This window comes from Anabrus simplex, chromosome 1 (genome assembly GCF_040414725.1).
Source record: "Anabrus simplex isolate iqAnaSimp1 chromosome 1, ASM4041472v1, whole genome shotgun sequence".
NCBI classification, from domain to species: Eukaryota; Metazoa; Arthropoda; class Insecta; order Orthoptera; family Tettigoniidae; genus Anabrus; species Anabrus simplex.
In genome coordinates this window covers 838797895-838819106 of record NC_090265.1, presented here as the reverse complement: position 1 = coordinate 838819106, position 21212 = coordinate 838797895, and the positions used below count along the sequence as shown (strand labels likewise).

The 21212-nt window shown below is 41.4% G+C and overlaps 1 protein-coding gene across 1 annotated transcript in view; it reads left to right on the top strand.

Annotated features, from left to right (window-relative positions):
* Positions 1-1074: 1074 nt before the first annotated feature.
* The window catches only part of LOC136874074 (uncharacterized), a 111234-nt gene continuing 91096 nt past the window's right edge, over positions 1075-21212 (top strand). Inside the window, exon 1 of the mRNA XM_067147603.2 lies at positions 1075-1311. Within this exon, the coding sequence (XP_067003704.2) occupies positions 1248-1311 (64 nt within the window). The 5' untranslated portion in view covers positions 1075-1247. The remainder of the gene's footprint in view (positions 1312-21212) is intronic.

The window sequence follows — 21212 nt, the reverse complement described above, 5'->3', positions numbered from 1 at the left end:
GGAACTGGGTATTTGTGTTTGTCCCAACACTCTTCTCTTCATATTCAGACAACACAACACACCACCAACCACCACAGATACATGAAATAGTGATTACATCCCTCCATATAGGGTTGGCGTCAGGAAGGGCAACCGGCCATAAAACGGGACCAAATTCATATGTGCGACACAGTTTGCACTCGGGGATGTTTAATCCATTTATTTCTTTTTTAAGTTGACTCTTTAGCTTTTATATATATATTTTTTTGCTAGTTGCTTTACGTCGCACCGACACAGATAGGTCTTATGGCGACGACGGGGCAGGAAAGGGCTAGGAGTGGGAAGGAAGCGGCCGTGGCCTTAATTAAGATACAGCCCCAGCATTTGCCTGGTGTGAAAATGGGAAACTACGGAAAACCATTTTCAGGGCTGCCGACAGTGGGGTTCGAACCTACTATCTCCCGAATACTGGATACTGGCCGCACTTAAGCGACTGCAGCTATCGAGCTCGGTTTTATATTTATTTATTTATCTACTTGTGTGGGGAAAAGCGGTAGCAGGAGAAGATTTTTAAGTTGACTTTTTAGCTTTTATATATTTGCTAGTTGCTTTACGTCGCACCGACACAGATAGGTCTTATGGCGACGACGGGGCAGGAAAGGGATAATGGAATCAGAGAGAACAAACGTTTTTCTTAAGGATTCGATTCAAAATGACTTCCTTTCCATCATCATGAATGTAGATCGCTGCTTGCTTTAAGGTATAGATCAATCCAATTAGGTGAAATTTAGAATATTTTTCCTCTAGGTGTTTGGAACTTGGCATTTGTAAGCATAAATAGTAGGCAGTTTTGCCTATCTGTGGGTAAGGGTTCGCTGATTGTTTCCCGCATTACAGTATCGGTAATGATGCTACCGCTATTCGAGTGTCAGTATCTGTGGGTAGACAACTAGCAGTGATAACCCTAGCTTTGATTAGGTACTCATGACACGCTTACCTGCATAATGTGCACGCACGACTGCTTGCCGCGTTAAGTTCCATATAGTTGGTATACCTGGCGGTGTTACAGCTGTATTCAGACTGGAAAAACAAAGTCTACCATAAACAGTGTTTCCTTATCATGTGAGCTATGTTTCTAAGTCAAGCGATAATATCGAGAGACCCAGTAATACTAACGCGCTGCTTGCGAAGCGCTGCCTTCTCGAACAGCTGAGTGCTGTGGAAGAGGACAACAGAGCAGAGAGAGACCGCTGCTAACATTAGGCAAGATGGAATCGCGTCAGGTGGTGGTATCGTGTCTCTCCCTCATAGTGCTAACTGCATGCTGCAACGGTAAGTGCGCAAGCTTACAGGAAATACAGTACGTACAAACAAAATAGTGCGTGTTAATTTAGGTTATGAAGAACTCTATACCAATAGTAGAACACTCGCTGTTTGTTTGTTTGTTTGTTTGTCTGTTTGTTTGTTTCATTCATTCTTTCTATCTACTTTTGTGAATTTTTTCTTCGGCAAAATCTTGTTTTTAATAAGTGATACGGATAGAAGTGTTGCCTTTTCTCCTCCATAGTAAGCAAATTAATTATCATTGTTGAATATTTCTGCCGAAGTGGGTTGCATTCTCGTTGTGAAATGTCTGTCGCATATTGTGTAACTACCAACAACTAACCAGGTATGGATGAATGAGTTTGTGATATTCCCAGTTCATTTCCAGAAAATTACTGTGACGATTTTTTTTATTGAGATATTTACTTCACAAATTTCCTGGTTTTTTAAATAAATTAGTAGATTGATGTCCACGTAGTGGCGCATCTCTTTTCAGGAACACCTTCATTTTTTTATTAACTACTTACCAGCATTTTGCCAATCTTAAATATATGACAGTACGGGGAATCGAACCCAGGTCTCCCAGAACGGTAGTTAATAGCTCGAATGGTTGCACTACGGAGACTGACATTTATCCGGTGATAGCCTACACAAGTACGTTCCTGTATTGTATTAATTATTCTAAATGAAGCATTAATGAACGCCTTAAATCATTATCATCAATAGCAAAGTATGTTCTGTAGTTTTAATTAGATAGTGTGAATAATCCACGAGGCCTGTTTTTAATGTAGATTGCTAGTGGCAAGGAAGTGACATTCCATTTTGAAAATATTGATTACCGTGACCGAGAGTCGAGAGATTTACTTGATACAGCGGATGGAATAGCATCTCTTCAAGGGGGTCAAAATTTGGATCCCAGCTAGCGTATTTGTATCTTAATAACGTAACTTAAAAGCCACGCCCAGGGGAAGTAGTACATCGCTTAGCTCACGATATCATACGATAATAGCGATAAAAGAAAAGCTGCATGTATTTTATGAGTCATCTAAATTACGTAGACACTCTGCCTGCCGAATATTTTTAATTTTTCAGGTTCTGCCAAAAAAGTATGATCTACTGCTATACTGTTATACTGTGTTATGTGCTTACCATTTCTTGATTTACAACGCGATAAATTTAAATCGTTATAGGGCCACGTATTGATATGTGTTTGTATGTACTATGTTCAATAGCATTCTTCTACCTGACAATAGCAGGTTTTGTTAGCAAAGCTAATTCTGCCATTGAACGTGAGCGATTCAAGAGGAGATATGACCTTGGGACTTGTTTAGGTCAGTGTAGGCTCATTCTCATTGCACATTTCCTCAGCTGTCCATTTTATAGCTCTATCTCCTTCCATCGTTACAGAATACAGGCCGAAGGGAAGTAATAAAAAGTTCATTTTCTGGGATTCTTGTTCCAAAATTGTACATGGTATTTAAAAATTATTTTCATTTCTTTGTGGTTAGGTACTGATTCTTGAAAGAAAGAAGTAACAGTTTAAAAGGTTTTCGAAAGAGAATTTCAAAACGAACATTGATTTACACTTAAAAGCGAACAGTTCCTCAGTTCATCCGTGTTTATGAACAATTACATGTTGAGCGATTGTGTTCTAAAATATAACCTAAGCTTTCTTTCTTAATCTGTTTACCCTCCAGGGTTGGTTTTTCCCTCGGACTCAGCGAGGGATCCCATCTCTACCGCCTCAAGGGCAGTGTACTGGAACGTGAGACTTTGGGTCGCGGGATACAACTGGGAAGAAGCACCAGTACCTCACCCAACCGCCTCACCTGCTATGCTGAACAGGGGCCTTGTTGGGAGGGATGGGAAGATTGGAAGGGATAGACAAGGAAAAGGGAAGGAAGCAGCCGTGGCCTTAAGTTAGATACCATTCCGGCATTTGCCGGGTACGAGGACTGCAACGGGGTCCACTCAGTCACGGGAGGTCAAGTGAGTAGATTTTCACCTCAGCCATCCTAAAGTGGTTTTGCGTGGTTTTTACCCACTTATTCTCCAGGAAAGTGCTGGAATAGTACCTACAGTAACTTAGGGCCATGTCCGCGTCCTTCCCTCTCCCAAGCCTATCCCTTCCATTCGCCCTATCCCCCACAAAGCCACTGTTTAGCACTGCAGGTGAGGCCTCCTGGGCGAGGTACTGGTCCTCCTTTGTAGTTGTATTCCCAGTCAACTGTTTCACGTTCCAGGACACTGCCCTTGAGGCGACTGAGGTGGGATCCCTTGCTGAGTTTAGGGGAAAAACTAATCCTGGTGATGATGATGATGATGATGCTTATTGTTCTAAGGGGCCTAACATCGAAGGTCATCGGCCCAAACTAACTCTGGAAGGTAAACGGAATAAATAAAAAAGTGAAAGTCATCAGCGTTTCTAAAACTAATTTTAGTGACTAAATGAAGTCGTTCTATTAGAGGACAATGCTGCAGTTATTTCGTAAATACTATGTTATGAAATATGGTATAACGTGGAATTCCTACCAGGAAATAGAGAATATACAGACTGCGGTGATGCAGTATTTAATAATACTTACCACTTTGCTGTCGGCCATAGAGAGCCTACAGTAATAAATAATAATCGTATGGCCTCAGCTACCGTGTGCAGACATTTCGATTTGACGCCATCTGGCTGTCTGCTCGTCAATTTCGACGTTCCGTTTTACTCTAGGCCCACTACTGTAGCACTTATATAACAACCCATTTGTACCTGATCCATGCGTCAATGAATAGAATCGCAGCCAAAATCTGAGGTACTCTAGGCCCACTACTGTAGATGGCAGACAGAGTAAACCGGATCTCTCTTCGGCGTCTATGGCTGAGATTTAATGAATTTTGTCGGGTAAACGCCAAATGTGTCACCAGAGATCTTTTACATGCCGACATCGTACGACATGGAGTATCGAATGGACTTTTTTCCGCCCTTCAAAAATCCGACTACCTCTGCCGGGTTTGAACCCGCTATCTTGGGATCCGGAGGCCGACACTCTACCACGGATCCACAGAGGCAGCTAGAGCCTACAGTACTTGTGATCGATTCATGTTTTAAATATCGCAGTCTAGTTCCGTATAAGACTCGTATTGACTGCACAATTATTTCCCGTATTTACAGTGCTCTACTAACAAGCAAACTTGTCTGTCTCAGAATAGGTTTTAAATACCTCTCTTCTCGAGGTCATCAACACGACCCCTCTTATCTGATCCCATTCGCCCACAGTAGCACTTATATAACAACCCATTTGTACCTGATCCATGCGTCAATGAATAGAATCGCAGCCAAAATCTGAGATATAAGCAATCCGAGGCTATTTCATAGAAAGTGTGTCCGAGGCCTTGGCTGAATGAACAGCGTAGTGACCTTCAGAGGGCACCGGGCGGAGTGGCTCAGACGGATGAGGCACTGGCCTTCTGACCTCAACTTGGCAGGTTTGATCATGGCTCGGTCCAGTGGTATTTGAAGGTGCTCAAATACGTCAGCCTCGTGTCAGTAGGATTTACTGGCACGTAAAAGAACTCCTGCGGGACAAAATTCTAAAACCAACTGTGCTTCAAATTTATTTTTAGGAGACCGGATTTATGACCAAAATTAAAGAGGCCCATCAGCTGTTGAAGTTAGGAGACGAGAACATAAAATATTTGGGAGAATAACTGTTAGATAAGGGGTCGGAAAAGAACGCCATTAAAGAGCGGGCGAGAGAAAATGAAATGGCATTTCGTCTGACAAGGAACACCTACAAAAAATGATCCTATCGTATGGGACGAAACTGAGACATGTAGACACTGTTGTTAAACCTGAGTACCTGTATGCAGCGGGAACATTGGACATAATTAGGAAAGGCGGGCTTGAAGATATCCGGAAGAGAGAAAGAAAAATACTCAAACATTCTACTCTCAAATGTAAAAAGTGAGGGAGAGGAGACTCAAATCTAACAAAGAACGTACTTGTGCCAAAGAACAGAAGGTGTGGTAAAATTCACGACGAAGAGAGAGGAAGACAGAGAAGAAATAGTTTCGAGAAATGAGGTTGGACTTGACTAAGATGGGGCTAAAGAAGACGATATAATGGACATAAATCGCTTTAGACAACTCGTCAAAAAGTTCCGCATTTTCCAGGAGATTGGAGAGACACTAGTGGGAAAAAAGGGAGATCCTATACAGAAAAAGGAAGTAGGAGAAAGGATGAACAGACACAGGCAGAGAAAGCTACAAATAATACGAAGATAGTCAAAAGTGGTCCATAGAGGGCCGAAATGAAAGCCAGATGAAAAAGTTTGAAGTGTTTGTGTATTTTTTAAAATAAACGGAAAGAAGATTTCGCAAGTATAGATCACAATAGCAAAACGAATATTAATGTTATCTCTGGTAATATAACGAGTGCTCCAGAATTAATCTGCCGGACTGAGTAGCTCAGAGTGTAATTCAACTTAGCAGGTTCGATCCTGGCTTTGTCCGGTGGTATTTGAAGAGTGCTCCGATACATCAGCCTTGTGTTGGTAGATTTATTGGCACGTTAAATAAATCCTACGTGACAAATCCGGTACCTCGGAGTCTCCGAAAACCGTAAAAGTAGTTAGTGGGACGTAAGATCAATAACATTATTATTACTATTAGAATGTATATAGAGAGAATCTTGAGCATTAGTTGTATTTTTACTATTTAGAGAATAAATACAAAATTAAATTAGTAATGATAATACATGTGCATAAATACAATACAGATTAAATACATAGCTAATGATAACAAGGGCTGGGCTTCCTATGTAAATACATATTTGTTTTTACATTAGGTACAGTTAGAATGTTGTCTACGAATTAGGATGCTTGGAGTGACTGAAAACATTATGTATTTTTCATATTTGTCCATACTTCTATGAATAGCACACATTTTTACTTATTTAAGGAAATCTCGCATATATTTACATAATTTAATTTACATAATTTAATTTTTTAAATATGTTCCGTATTTCATTCTTTTAAATAAGATTTTTACATACATACATACATACATACATACATACATACATACATACATTATCATTATAGACTGTTATGCCTTTCAGCGTTCAGTCTGCAAGCCTCTGAGAATTTACTAAACGTCGCCACAATCCTCGATTTGCAACTAGTGTTGTGGCCTCATTTAGTTCTATACCTCTTATCTTTAAATCGTTAGAAACCGAGTCTAACCATCGTCGTCTTGGCCTCCCTCTACTTCTCTTACCCTCCATAACAGAGTCCATTATTCTCCTAGGTAACCTATCCTCCTCCATTCGTCTCACATGACCCCACCACCGAAGCCGGTTTATGCGTACAGCTTCATCCATCGAGTTCATTCCTAAATTAGCCTTTATCTCCTCATTTCGAGTACCCTCCTGCCATTGTTCCCACCTGTTTGTACCAGCAATCATTCTTGCTACTTTCATGTCTGTTACTTCTAACTTATGAATAAGATATCCTGAGTCCACCCAGCTTTCGCTCCCGTAAAGCAAAGTTGGTCTGAAAACAGACCGATGTAAAGATAGTTTCGTCTGGGAGCTGACTTCCTTCTTACAGAATACTGTTGATCGCAACTGCGAGCTCTCTGCATTAGCTTTACTACACCTTGATTTTTTAAATAGAATAATAATTAAAAATGTATTTTACAAAAATCAGTATTTAAAAGATGGATTCTGGCCATTCTTTGAAATGTGGAAAGCAAGTTCTGCTCTAAGCACAATATGTTGTATTTAGCTGTCCTTGGTTTTGTCACTCAACCCATTGCGACTCATATCTAAAAGATTAAACTCTCGTTCTGCGCCTTTCATTTAAAGTCTTATTCTGTGGTGTTCATGTTTAAGCAGCCAATCTTTAACTGTACTGTTTTTGTTAGTGTACCGGAGGTACAGCCGCCCCGCGCATTTAAATTAAGCGCCTTGGAGAATGCCATCTAAAATATAAAATTTGCAACAACTAGTGCAAGAAGTTTGTACATTTTTCAACAGATGTCGCTACTGTAAAAGTATGTTGTGCCCTCTGGGGTGAAGATGAACTATTGAAATTCTAGAGTAATTCTGTATGTAAAGGTTTCCCTAAACTGGAATGTTTAGCGTTGGTATTTTGATTTTCTAAAGTTATCAACACTTCTATCTCTTCCTGCCAAATCAAGTCGTTGACCTATCAAAATTTGTGTACATTTATTTATTCACCAATGAGAACATTTTGGTATATATTTGATTATCCAGTGAGAATTGGGGGTGTGTCAGGGCCTTAGCCAAGAGTTTTCTGGAACTTTCCCCTCCGCTATAAAAGCTGGAATATTTTCGGACCAGGTTGTCTTAGTGATCGCTCCAGTCTAGAGTGTGTTTATAAAGGAGGCGGGGGCGCCTCGTCCATCTTCAAGAGATCCACCAGCTCAAGGTAATGGCAGATCCTGATTAAATTCTGATAGTCTTTCAAAGCTAGCTTGAGGGGAGTGTTTAGTAATGTAACTTTATTTTCTAAAATGTAAATTTCAAATACTAACTGTAATTTCAAACTAGACAAAATAACTTATCCGAAACTAGGGAATAGAGAGTGAGGTACCCTCTCGTATTCCTTTTCAACTTAATTTTGAGGCGACTGTGACTTTGTAACATTTTCTATCTTGTAATTTCTGCAACTAGAATATATTTCTATACCTAGTCACCTTCAAAGTATGGACTTAGCCTCTGTAACGTCGGGCCACAAGCCCAAATAGGGTTTTATGCATCTAATGTAAATTTTAAGGAGTGCAAGTATCTACCTCCTAACCATTTTGATTTTTGGGTCAGTAACTTTAACCTTTGGTTTTTACTAAAGGCCTTGTAGAATGGGTACTCGCTACCCCTGTTAAACTCTATTTAATTCTTTTCATGATAAGGATATCAGACTGTTGAGCATTTAAAACAGTCAATACAGTTTGATTTTGTAGGTCGTGCCTTTGATAGGCCTGGAAATTATTGAAAATAGATTCCTAAGTGTAAATTGATAGAGTAATAACGCTCTTCTTGTTGATGTAAAAGAAATTAGGAGACCCGTCTTCTTGACTGTTTGTTAACGGGAGCAGTTGTGCTCATGCAAAGTTTGTAATTAGGGAACTGCAAGCTCAAGCTTGCTAATTTGTTATTAGTTGATTGTTCTGATTTTCTAAAAGTTGTTATCTAGCTTGTAAGTTAAATTTTGGTACCTAAAAAAAAGAGAAAGAAATACAGCTCTATGTTTAAAGTTTTAAATTAATCTTCTGACTGTCTTATATTGCACCCATTCATGCCCGCACCTTCTTTCACCTCTGTAATCCACGGTATCCCCGTAACAGTTAGTATGAAAATATTCTTGATATTATTTTCACCATTTCCATAAAATAAATCATTGACCAATTTTCCATTTGCGAAAATCAAATGATCATAAATATGTCTCCCGATCATGGTCATTCATCAACGGCTGCTAATTTCAGATAGCAACCAGCCATAAAACATAGCCTGTACGGTTGCTAGGTAACATTATCTGGCCATCCATCCATACCTTACATTACTGCCTGCACGCTTGCTATGGTTACACTTCCGTCACATAATTTGTCGCGTTACGTTACACAAATTTTCGGATAACCCACAGCCATAAGACACCATTGTGTCAAAAGTAATTAATCCGTTTACCCTCCAGTGTTGGTTATTTCCCCGGAATCAGGGAAGGACACCATCTCTACAGCCTAAAAGGCAGTGTCCTGGAGCGTGACAGATTTGGTCGGGGACACAACTAGGGAGGACAAGTACTTCGCCCAGGCGGCCTCACCTGCTATGCTTAACAGGGGCCTTGTGGGTGGATGGGAAGATTGGAAGGGATAGACAAGGAAGAGCGAAGAAAGCATTTGCGTGAAGAAGAAGTGCGAAACCACGGAAAATCCATTCGAGAATGGCTGAGTAGGAAACCCCTTCTACTGAGTTGAACTCGTGAGTTTGAATGGGCCCCGTTCCAGTCCTCGAACCAGCAGAGCCGGAGATCGAACCCGGGCCTCCGGGGGTGGCCGCTAATCACACTAACGACTACACCACAGAGGTGGACGGAACCACTTCAACTACGTATAAAACTGAGATGTACTGTTTTATTTTGCATTTTAACTCTTTGGGCCGCAGTCTACAAATATGTTGACTGCCTGCTTCATCAGAATAACATAGTTGCGTAATACTGAATAGAACCGAGTCACGATATCGTAGCAAAGAAACTACGATTATGTTTATGCATACCTTTTTTGCACAATTATTGGCTTTACGTCGCACCGACGGAGATAGGTGTTATGGCGCCAATGGCATAGAAAATAGCTAGGAGTTGGAAAGAAGCGGCATTGGCTTTAATTAGGGTACAGTGCCGTCATTTCTCTGGTGTGAAAATGGGAAACCATGGAAAACCATCTTTATGGCTGTCGACAGTGGAGTTCGAACCGCGTATCTCCCGAATGCAAGCTCACAGCTGCGCACAGCCAACTCGCTCGGGATACGTACTGTATGTAAATACAAGTGCACGTGTGATAATACGGAATCGAAATACGGCTCTTGATTGCTTGAAATTGCTAATATTGCTATACCGAATTGATCACTGCTAAATAGTCTAAATAATCAATAACGCATTAAAACTGTAGATATTTGGTAAACTAATTTTTACTTACAAATTTGTGATGCGTTACGCGTCGCTGCGCGGATACTTCCTTCTACGTTTACTTTTAGGATTTGTATTACTCGTTAATTATGTGTGAAGTTAATTTTTCAGAATACTTTATTGTGACCTCAAGTGATATTTTTCTCCGTGGTGCAGTGGTTAGTGTGATTTACTGCCACCTCCGGAGGCCCGGGTTCAATTCCAGGCCGAAAAATGGTACGACGGTTAGGACCGGGTCCACTCAGCTTCGGGAGGTCAGCTAAGTAGAGGGGGATCGATTCCCGGTGTCCGAACATTTGTGGTCATCACAACATCACGGACATTTGCGGTCAATGAGATAAACTTGTGCCTATACTGCTAATAATAAGAGTTGGCGTCTGACAGGTAATGTTGGAGGGAGGAGCACTGCACGTGCCATTTCACGATGTTGCCACATTCCAGCATTCCTTTCTACATACTCTTACCCCTCGCTTCCAGCTCACTTGTTCCCTCCTTCATTCTGACCGCTGTGATCTGTTGTAGACTACCTGGCCAGGCGGTGTCGTCCCATTTGCGATCACTCTTATACAAACAATCAGGTTCTTATCAGTGACAGTGACAGGTTTGGCAACTCCCAGCAAGACGAGCTGCCCTGAAGTGTTATCTCCATGGCAACCGCAGTCGCCCCACCCTCGTTTCCATGGCAACCACACAGCCACTCCCTTTATCCCGCCTCGGCAGGCAGTAAACGGACCTCCTTCTAAGAAATGTCAGGCACCAACTCTTATTATTAGCAGTATAGTCACAGAAATTCCCCAGTTGCAGCAGGGGTTGGGTCTCATTAGTTTAATCTCGGAATATCCCCGCTAACCTGCCTAATCTCCTGTTCGCTCCTTGCAGATCAACATTTTACTCTCGCGGGCATTATTTAGAGACTGATACCTTCAGGCACAAACACAATTATATATCTAAACTTCCTGGTGTAATTATTTACTGTTGTGTGCTGTAATGGATTTGACAGTTACTAATAAGGCAAATGGTTATATGCACAGAAAGTATACGGAAAGTCAACATGAAATCGTCACCTGGGTGTGTCAGAAGCAGAAGAACAAGTCATGTCATGTTTTTGGCAACAAACAATTCTGTAGATGATAAATAAATATATTCTATTCTATTCTATTCTATTCTATTCTATTCTATTCTATTCTATTCTATCCGACCTTGGTCAACCCTTGTTCTCTTCCGACCCCGCGGTACGATGTTTGTCAAGACCAGGCAGTCTTACATTTTCACGTCCTTTGGGGCTTTTCCCTTCTTTTTCCCAAAAGAGGGTCGAATCTATTCAACTTTTCTTCTGGTTAGTTTTAAGGGAGGATGGTGGCGCCGTTCTAATTTCTTACAAAAACAGTAATCACCACCATCATGAAAAGGTCCCGTGGCTACCACGATATAAACATTCCCGCAGATATACAAGTTCGTATATTTTACATTTAAACTCTAATACAACACAAAGTGAATTTTTATATACAAACTGTACCGGGCGGTACACCTCTACACCGTTTATTTAAAAGTTGCGCCAGTTGAAACTCCTCTTCTGGAGGAAGTCTGAACTTTATCTACACTATTAATCTACTAATTTCTCAGAAGATGTCACTACCTGGAAATTTTTGAGTGTGTGAACTGTGTCATTTTTGATGTGTTTTTGTTTCGCTTGAAGTAAGAAGTGTGAACTTTCTCTTCTAGAGGACACTACTGAAGAATTACAATAGTGCAACCTAGTGCGAAATCAAAGAACTATTTTGTTGGAGAAATTTTTATTTCAAGAGTTTGTTCTTTGTTAAATTTCCTTCTGTCATGGTTTAAGTTGGCTGTATACCCCTCTTTTTCCCCTTATTTTAGATCTAGCCAATCCCGAATTTCTTTAATTAATTTTCCACCAATAATGTGTTTCTTCTTCCTCTATGTAGGGGTTTCGTTTCCCTAGCCAATAAAAACTTTGAGGGAGGGTGTTTTATTTCCCCTAACGCCTAGAATCTTCCGCGAGAGGATATAAACTGCTGATTTTGGGGTCTCCGGGCCACTTCTGTTCCATCTTTCAGTGTATTAAGTACATAGCAGGAGGCGGGAAGCGCCTCTTTCTTCTTCAGCCGTTCAACACCAGGTAATGGCCTATTAATAACTTCTTTTCTTGCTAGGTCGGCAGTTTAACACTCGCGGCGGGTTCGAAGCATTTCCATCATGTAACCTTTTCCTAAAATGTAATTACTCTTTTCATCTTTTTCTTGTAAAGCTACATATTGGGATAGAGAGTGCTAACCCTCTCGAGCTCCCACTCACATTTGTTTTGAGGTGAACTTATTTTCTCAAACTATTCTTCGTTTATGTAATGTAAAGTGTTCTTCTCTAAGTCACCTCTGTAGTATGGGATTAGCCCTTGCGTTAGCGGCCCAGAGCCAGATTAGGTTTAAAAAAAAACAAAGTGTATTAGGAGTGCAAGATCGCCTCCTCTCAAATTGTTATTTTAGAGGTCACGTAATCAACCTTCTTTTCATGTAATAGACCTCTGTAGGTTGGGTATTTTACCCCTGTAAATACGTCCTTAGAGGACAGCTTGAAGGTAGAGTTTGGTTTGGCCTTTGAGAGGCTTAAATTTTAAGAGCGGATCGCTCTTTTGAAAATGGAGTGTCATATGCCTCGTGGAGGCTTTTCGGTGTAATTCGGAGCCAGGGGCTTCTAGGGATGAATGGGGTTTTCTGCCCCTCTGTTAAAACTTGTGTTTGTGGTAAAACTGAGCTGATCGCTGAAGTTAGGGCGTGAAGCCCAAAACCTGTAAATATTGTATCTCCCCTTGTTTTGCTACATTGTACCTGCCATGTCTGTTATTGCTTTGTTTTTGAAAAGAAAATATAACCTAGTTAAATTTTAAATTAATTTTACATTAACTTTGATTCCGTAGTTTGAAACCCATTCACGCCCGCACCTTCTTTCACCTCTACCTACCACGGATATCTCGGTAACACAAACATCAGAGGCTAATTCAAAAAAATAAGTTTCCTATTTATTTATCGTGGAATAATTAAAGGTAGGCCAGAGTAAAGGACACTGTTTTATTCTGCACCAGTCCTTCATTTCTAGAAAAACTAAAGTTAATCCGTCGTTAATTAATTAAAATTTATTAATTTATTATTTATTTATGGCAGTCTAACGTCACCTTAACATATTTTTCGGAGAAAATGGGATGGGAAAGAATTAGAAATGCCGGACTCAGTGGCTCACACGGTTGAGCGCTGGCCTTCTGGCCCCTACTTGGCAGGTTCGATCCTGCCAACCCACGCTTCCGAATTGTGAACCCCCGGAGACTCATTTAGTCACCTCTTACAACGGGCAGGGGATACCGTGGATGTATTCTTCTTCTGTGTTCCCCACCCACAGGGAGTAAAAACCTCCAAACTCGAGTACTTACAATAATTTGGTCGACAGTAAATTATATGTTTTAAAATGCTGATTAGCATCACACTTTATCCAGGCTTTGGACTGGTATAATGATTGTATTAAAATCATCTTGGCGTGTTTAAAATCAGCTGTAGGTTAGCGGAGATACCCCGAGATTAAGCTGATGAGGCCCATTCCCTGCTGCAGTGACCGCAAATGTCCTATGACAATTAGGGTATTTCTGTGAGTATGCACAAGTTTATCTCGGTGACCGCAAATGTCCGGCGACCGCAAATGTCCGTGACCGCAATTGTCCGGCAACCCGATTCCCACCTCAGCCATCCTTGAAGTGGTTTACCGCGGTTTCCCACTTCTCCAGGCAAATGCGAGTACGGCCGCTTCCTTCCCTCTTCCTTGTCTATCCCTTCCGATTTTCCCATTCTCCAGAAGGCCCCTGTTCAGCATAGTAGGTGAGGCCGCCTGTGCGAGGTACTTTTCCTACCCCCGACCCAATGTTTCACGCTCCAGGACACTGCCCTTGAGACGGTAGAGGTGAAATCCCTCGCTGAGTCCGAGGAAAAACTAACGTTGGAGGGTAAACGGATTAAGAACGTAAGAAAGAAGAATTGGTATTTTAGGAACTTCTTGGTAGCTTTGCAGTAATTGTTGTGTGTTTATTTTTAAGTTTTTGTTTTAGATTTTTTTGTCTGCGTTAATTAAATGTTGTCATTGTGGCAGCCGGGATCGTCTGGAAAGTGGTTGATCCTTTCAAATAAATAATAAACATAAAATTGTGTTAATCTATCACATCTTTATTACATGGGAAATGGTAGTGCAAGCCTCAGTACGAATAACTTAATCACGCCTCCTTTTACTCGACTGTGACATCGCAGTTGACTCATCCACTGACAAAGAGTGACCGATCTGATAAACATTGTTGGTATTAACTCGTACCGCCCGGAAGAGGACCAAGGACCAAGGACAAGGGCTGAACACGAAAAGTTTCACACTCCTTTCAGACCTGAGCAGTACGAAGTCGCATCATGGCACCATGCAGTTGTTGTTTGCTTAAAAATAAAATAAAAAATAAATAAAAAAAGTGATAACAGTGATAACAGTATGTATTTACGCGTCACGTTGTAACGCTTACTGGGACTGTCACCAATCAGCTTTGAGAACCCGAAAACTACGGATTCAACACTAATCTCGACCAGTTTGGACACTTTCTTTCACCCTGTCTCAGCAGCCATTCCAAAGGAGACTAACATGTATTTAAACGGTATCCAGACTGTCACATTTCATCTCAGTGACCCCGAGAACTATGGATCCGACAATAATAAGTCATAATCGATTATTTCTACATGTTATCCCCAACTCCCTAGGTGTACTAGTGGTGTCATACCCCCAAAGCACTCTTTCCAAATGATAAGTTTACCGATCGAGTTGACCGTACGGTTAGAGGCGCGCAGCTGAGAGCTTGCATCCGGGAGATAGTGGGTTCAAACCGCACTGTCGACAGCCCTGAATATGATTTTCCGTGGTTTCCTATTTTCACTGGGGCTGTACCTTACTTAAGGCCACGGTAGCTTCCATCCCATTCCTGTGCCTTTCCTATCCCATCGTCGCCATAAGACCTATCTGTGTCGCTGAAAAGTAAACTGGTGTCTCACTCCCACAGTATTCTTTTTACCCAAACAACAACTGCATGGTGCCATGATGCGACTTCGTACTGCTCAGGTCTGAAAGGAGTGTGAAACTTTTCGTGTTCAGCCCTTGTCCTTGGTCCTTGGTCCTCTTCCGAGCGGTACGAGTTAATACCAACAGTGTTTATCAGATCGGTCACTCTTTGTCAGTGGATGAGTCAACTGCGATGTCACAGTCGAGTAAAAGGAGGCGTGATTAAGTTATTCGTACTGAGGCTTGCAGTACCATTTCCCATGTAATAAAGATGTGATAGATTAACACAATTTTATGTTTAGGGCTAGGTGTGCATTTAAGTAAAATTGTGTATTTAATAGTAGTGGAGATATATATTATGGTATTTACTTATAATGATGGGTTATTACCACGAATTACTACTTTTCAGATGCTCGAATGTCAACTATGCTTAAAGTCACCTTCAACCTATTATTATTATTATTATTATTATTATTATTATTATTATTATTATTATTATTATTATTATTATTATTATTATTATTATTGTTATTATTATTATTATTATTATTATTATTATTTAATCCGTTTACTCTCCAGGTTTGGCTTTCATCCCCGGACTCAGCCAGGGATCCCACCTCTCCCGCCTCAAGAGCAGTGTCCTGGAGCGTGAGACATTGGGTCGGGGGTAGGAAAAGTACCTCGCACAGGCGGCTTCATCTGCTATGCTAAACTGGAGCCTTGTGAGGCGATGGGAAGATTGGAATAGATAGGAAAGGAAGAGAGAAGGAGTTGCGTACAATCCTGGCATTTGTCAGGAGAAGAAGTGGTAACCCACTTCTTGGATGTCTGAGGCGGTAATCGAATCCCCTCTACTTACTTGACCTCTCGAGGCTGAGTGCACCCCATTCCAGTCCTTGTGCCACTTTTCAAATTTCGTGGCAGAATGGTGAATCGAACCCAGGCCTCCGGGATTGTTATTTTTTTACTAGTGGCTTTACGTCGCACCGACACAGATAGGTCTTATGGCGACGATGGGATAGGAAAAGCCTAGGAGTTGGAAGGAGCGGCCATGGCCTTTATTAAAATACAGCCCCAGCATTTGCCTGGTGTGAAAATGGTAAATCACGGAAAACCATATTCAGGGCTGCCGACATTGGGACTCGAACCCACTATCCCGGATGCAAGCTCACCGCCGCGCGCCCCTAACCGCACGGCCAACTCGCCCGGTCCGTGGATTGCAGCTAATCACATTAACCACTACACCACAGAGGCGGACATTATTATTATTATTATTATTATTATTATTATTATTATTATTATTATTATTATTATTATTATTATACATTAGCTTTACGTCGCACTGACACCGATAGGTTTTATGGCGACGATGGGATACGAAAGGGCTAGGTGTGGGAAGGAAGTGATCGTGGCCTTCTGTATAGGTGCGACTTGATGCAAATTGTAAACATACAAAATAAAAAGAGGGGGAACCCTCTTCAGGGCTGCCGACAGTGGGAGTCGAACCGATTATCTCTCGAATACAAGCTCTTTGTTACGTGATCTAAACCGCGCAGCTACTTGCTCGGTCGCAGTTTATGAAGACAGCAGGAATTACATTCTAAGTTATATTACTTAATACAGACTATATATTAGTCTTACGAACTATAGTTCGTATAAATATCGAAAATGAAAGAATATATATATTCTTAATCTGCTTACCCTCCAGGGTTGGTTTTTCCCTCGGACTCAGTGAGGGATCCCACCTCTACCGCCTCTAGGGCAGTGTCCTGCAGCGTGAGACATTGGGTCGGGGGATACAACTGGGGAGAATGACCAGTATCTCACCCAGGCGGCCTCACCTGCTATGCTGAACAGGGGCCTTGCTGAGGGAGGGTAGATTGGAAGGGATATACAAGGAAGAGGGTAGGAAGTGACCGTGGCCTTGAGTTAGGTACCATCCCCGCATTTGCCTGGAGGAGAAGTGTAACACCACGGAGACTACCACTTCGAAGTAGGCTGAGGTGGGAATCGAACCCACCTCTACTCAGTTGACCTCCTGAGGCTGAGCGGACCCGTTCTAGCCCTTGTACCATTTTTTCAAATTTCGTGCCAGAGCCGGGAATCGAACCCGGGCCTCCGGGGGTGGCAGCTATTCACACTAACCACTACACCACATAGGCGGATGGACTCTCTCTCTCTCTCTCTCTCTCTCTCTCTCTATATATATATATATATATATATATATATATATATATATATATATATATATATATATATATATATAAAATCCCCGTTGGCCCGGTTCGATTCTCGGCTCTGGCACGAAGTTGGAAAAGCGGTACGAGGAATGGAACATGGTTCACTCAGCCTCAGGAGGTCAACTGAGTAGAAGAGGGGTTCGATTCCCACCTCAGCTATCCTCGAAGTGATTTTCTGTCTTTTACCACTTCTCCCGGTAAATGCCGGGATGGTACCTAACTTTAGGCCAAGGCCGTTTCCTTCCCTCTTCCATGTCTATCCCTTCCAATCATCCCGTCCCATCACAAGGCCCCTTTTCAGCGTAGCAGGTGAGGCCGCCTGGGCGAGGTACTGGTCCTTCTCTCCAGCTGTATCCCCCGAACCCAAAGTCTCACGCTCCAGGACACTGCCTTCGAGGTGGTAGACGTGGGATCCCTCGCTGAGTCCGAAGGAAGAACTAACTCTGGAGGGTAAAGGGATTGAGAAAGAAAGAAATAAATATTTTAAAGCTGGACAAATCTTCTGCAGGATGTAAGTTAGACGTCAACGCAACTTGCATACAAATGAAGATCGGGTAGCTGTCAATAAATTTAATAAATACATTATGCAGTTCCACCCCTTAATTTATTTCCGCTACGCGATTCTCATTTGTCTGTAACTTGTGTTGGCGTCTAACGTTCATACTACAGAAGGTTTACCCAGCGTTTAAAAAAGTTCTTTCATGTTTGATAGTTATTCATATGCACCGTAGTTTGCAATATTAATATATAGAGTCTGTACTTATGTAACACGACTTAGCATGTAATATCTGTTTTCTTTATAGACTGAAGATGACTTTGAATATTGCAGTGGCGGCGATTTGGGGAGGGGGGGGGGAGGCAAAGTTGCCCGCTCCCCCAATTTATGGAGAAAAAATACATTTTTAATTCCATTGCAGCCACCTGAAAATAGGAAATATTAAAAAACATTGTGTACAACCCCTGTTGCCTTAGCAGCTAATTCGTTTCTTTCTTCCTTTTTAAATTCATTTACACTCAAGGGTTGGTTCTTCCCTCGGACTCTGCGAGACATCCACCTCTACCACCTCAAGGGCAGTGTCCTGGAGCGTGAGACTTTGGGTCAGGGGATACAACTGGGGAGGTGGACCAGTACCTGGCCCAGGCCCAGGAGGAGTGGGAAACCACGGAAAACCACATCGAGTATCGCTGAGGTGGGAATGGAACACCTTTCTACTCAGTTGACCTCCCGAGGCTGAGTGGACCCCGTTTCAGCCCTGGTACAACTCTTCAAATTTCGTGGTAGAGCCGGGAATCGAACCCAGGCCTCCGAGGGTTGCAATTAATCACACTAACCACTAAGAAAAGTAGTTACCGGAAATACGCACAAAACGTCATTATTTGCGGCTAACCGATTCTTACTGTGCCGCAGCCACAGCAAGTAGTAAAAATGAAACGGCTTTTAGTGCCGAGAGTGTCCGAGGACAAGTTCGGCTCGCCAGGTGCAGGTCTTTTTGATTGGACTACCGTAGGCGACCTGCGCGTCGTGATGAGGATGGAATGATGAAGACGACACATACATCCAGCTCCCGTGTCAGCGAAATTAACCAATTAGGTTTAAAATTCCCGACCCCGCCGGGAATCGAACCCGTCACTCCTGTGGCCAAAGGCCAGCACGCTAACAATTTAGCCATGGAGCCGGACACAGCAAATTGTGTAGCACGAGCTATGAGGAAGGATAGCAGGGGAATATTTTTGCCAAGGTTATGCACATTGAGGTATGATTCACCCGCTTGCCATGCGCATTGCGTCAATGTGGCAATCTCACTCATTCAATGTGTTGTGTAGTTCTATGATTGTAGCGTCTGTTTCTTTAATAGCTTGTAGTCAAACACTAAATGAATTTTAATTGTATAATCATGCTTCCGTCTATTTATCGTAACTGTAATACATATGTAATTATTGCTCCTTTGGTGAAAGTTTTATTGTACTAGTATTGATACAAAATCTCAAAGAAACTATTATTACCACACTTAAGTTGGTAGATTGTGAACGTTTACCTCTCTGTCGAAATTTGCTCTGAGTTCCTGGCCAGAGAGAGGGCGTTACTCTCTAGGTGGCCCGCCCCACCCCTTCACGGTGGGGAATGAAAACATTTAATAGATCACTCAGAGAACATCAAGAAACCACAAAATCTCGGGAATAGAACCATTTTATAGCTCTTTTCTCCAATTTTCTTGTACTTTCCCCCACTCCCCACCGGTATATCCCACAAACTCGGGTACTTTTAGTTCTGTATAAATGGTTGTGCCCCCCTCCCCAATTCTAATACCCAGTCGACGCTACTGTACATAAAGTTGAAACTCGAGTACCTGAAATGAAGTAATTCTTGGTAAAAATTATATATATTTGCTCTGGAGATAATAAGAACTTTTCAATTTAGAATCTTCTGTGTTCGTTTTTTAATCTACTTTTAGGTTAGTATTCCCGCCCGAAAGTAAGCTCTAACTACGTTGTTGACTATTAGTAGTATTTCTTTCTCCACATAAAATCATTTAATTAGTCAAGCTAGTTTCTAATAACTCAGCTCGACGTTTATTATCATTACTTTGATCATGCCCATACTGCAGATTTAGTTTCACTTAATTGGTTTCATGAAACAAGCAATTCGATATCCTTAGGCACACAAGCCGCGAATTTATTAATGGTAGAGTTCTGCCTCGTTCCATAACCTGATTCCCTAGCCAGACGATCCATGAAACTAATGAACTATGAATCTGTAACGGTATACAGTAAGCCTACACATCACGTAAGGCTATACACCTAAAGGCAAATATCGCCGCCCTTTTCTTAATAGCTCATCACTGCTGCCAACATGACTAGTTACATATTGAAATTACGAGATATAACTATCAACAAACTAACTTCAATGTAAGTATCAATAATGGAGGTTCCCTTACGCAAGTAAATGATAATTCAATATACAGTCGAACCTCGATATATCGAACCTCCATTACTCGAATTTTCAATATCTCAAAGTAACTTAAATTTCGCGGCCGTTTGTCTTAGTCTATTACTCGAAATTCGGTTTCACGAATTGTTTGATTTCTCGGAGTAAACATTTTCTCCCTTGAAGCAAAAAATACTAACTCGAAGTTTGTGCAAACTGTGCAGTACGGCATTTGTGGTTTGTGAGGAAGAGTTAACAAGTAGAGAAAGGTTTACAGTGATGTTGGGAGATAATATGACGAGAACCGAAAAACTAAAATTTCTAATGATCGGAAAATCGGCGAAGCGTATTTATTTCTCGGGTGTGAATTAATTACCGGTCACGTACGCAAGCAACCCCAGAAATTGAGGATGACAAGCTCCATTTACTAATCTCGGCTGCGGGATATTGACGAGAAGTTTCAACGTGAAGGGAGGAAAAGTTAACAGTAACGAACAGAAGAGACTAACGTTTTTTTTTTTCCAAAGGTGTTAACCTAGGTATGTTTCTTGTTTCACTACTGTGCGTACTGTATCCTGTCTTCTAAAAAGTTACTATAATAAGGGTTATAATATTAAGGTGATGCCATAAAATAGAGTTTGCATATTTTTAAATACTGCTAAATATAATGTATTCAGTACATATGATTCTATTATGTGCTGTACATGCTCAAAAACGGTATTCTCTTTATCTCGAAGTTTTGATAACTCGAAATTAAAGTTAGCTCCCAAGATGATTCGATATATCGAGGTTCCACTGTATTCATAATTAAGTCGGTTTTCAAGCTTAATGAGGAATTGGGGAAATACACCCACTCTCTCTCACCTTCACTCAATCTAATGTTATATATTTCTGCTTTTATTTTGATATACGCATTTCTATAACCGTAGTCTTCGGTGTTTGCCTGGTGTAAATAATTCAGCTTCC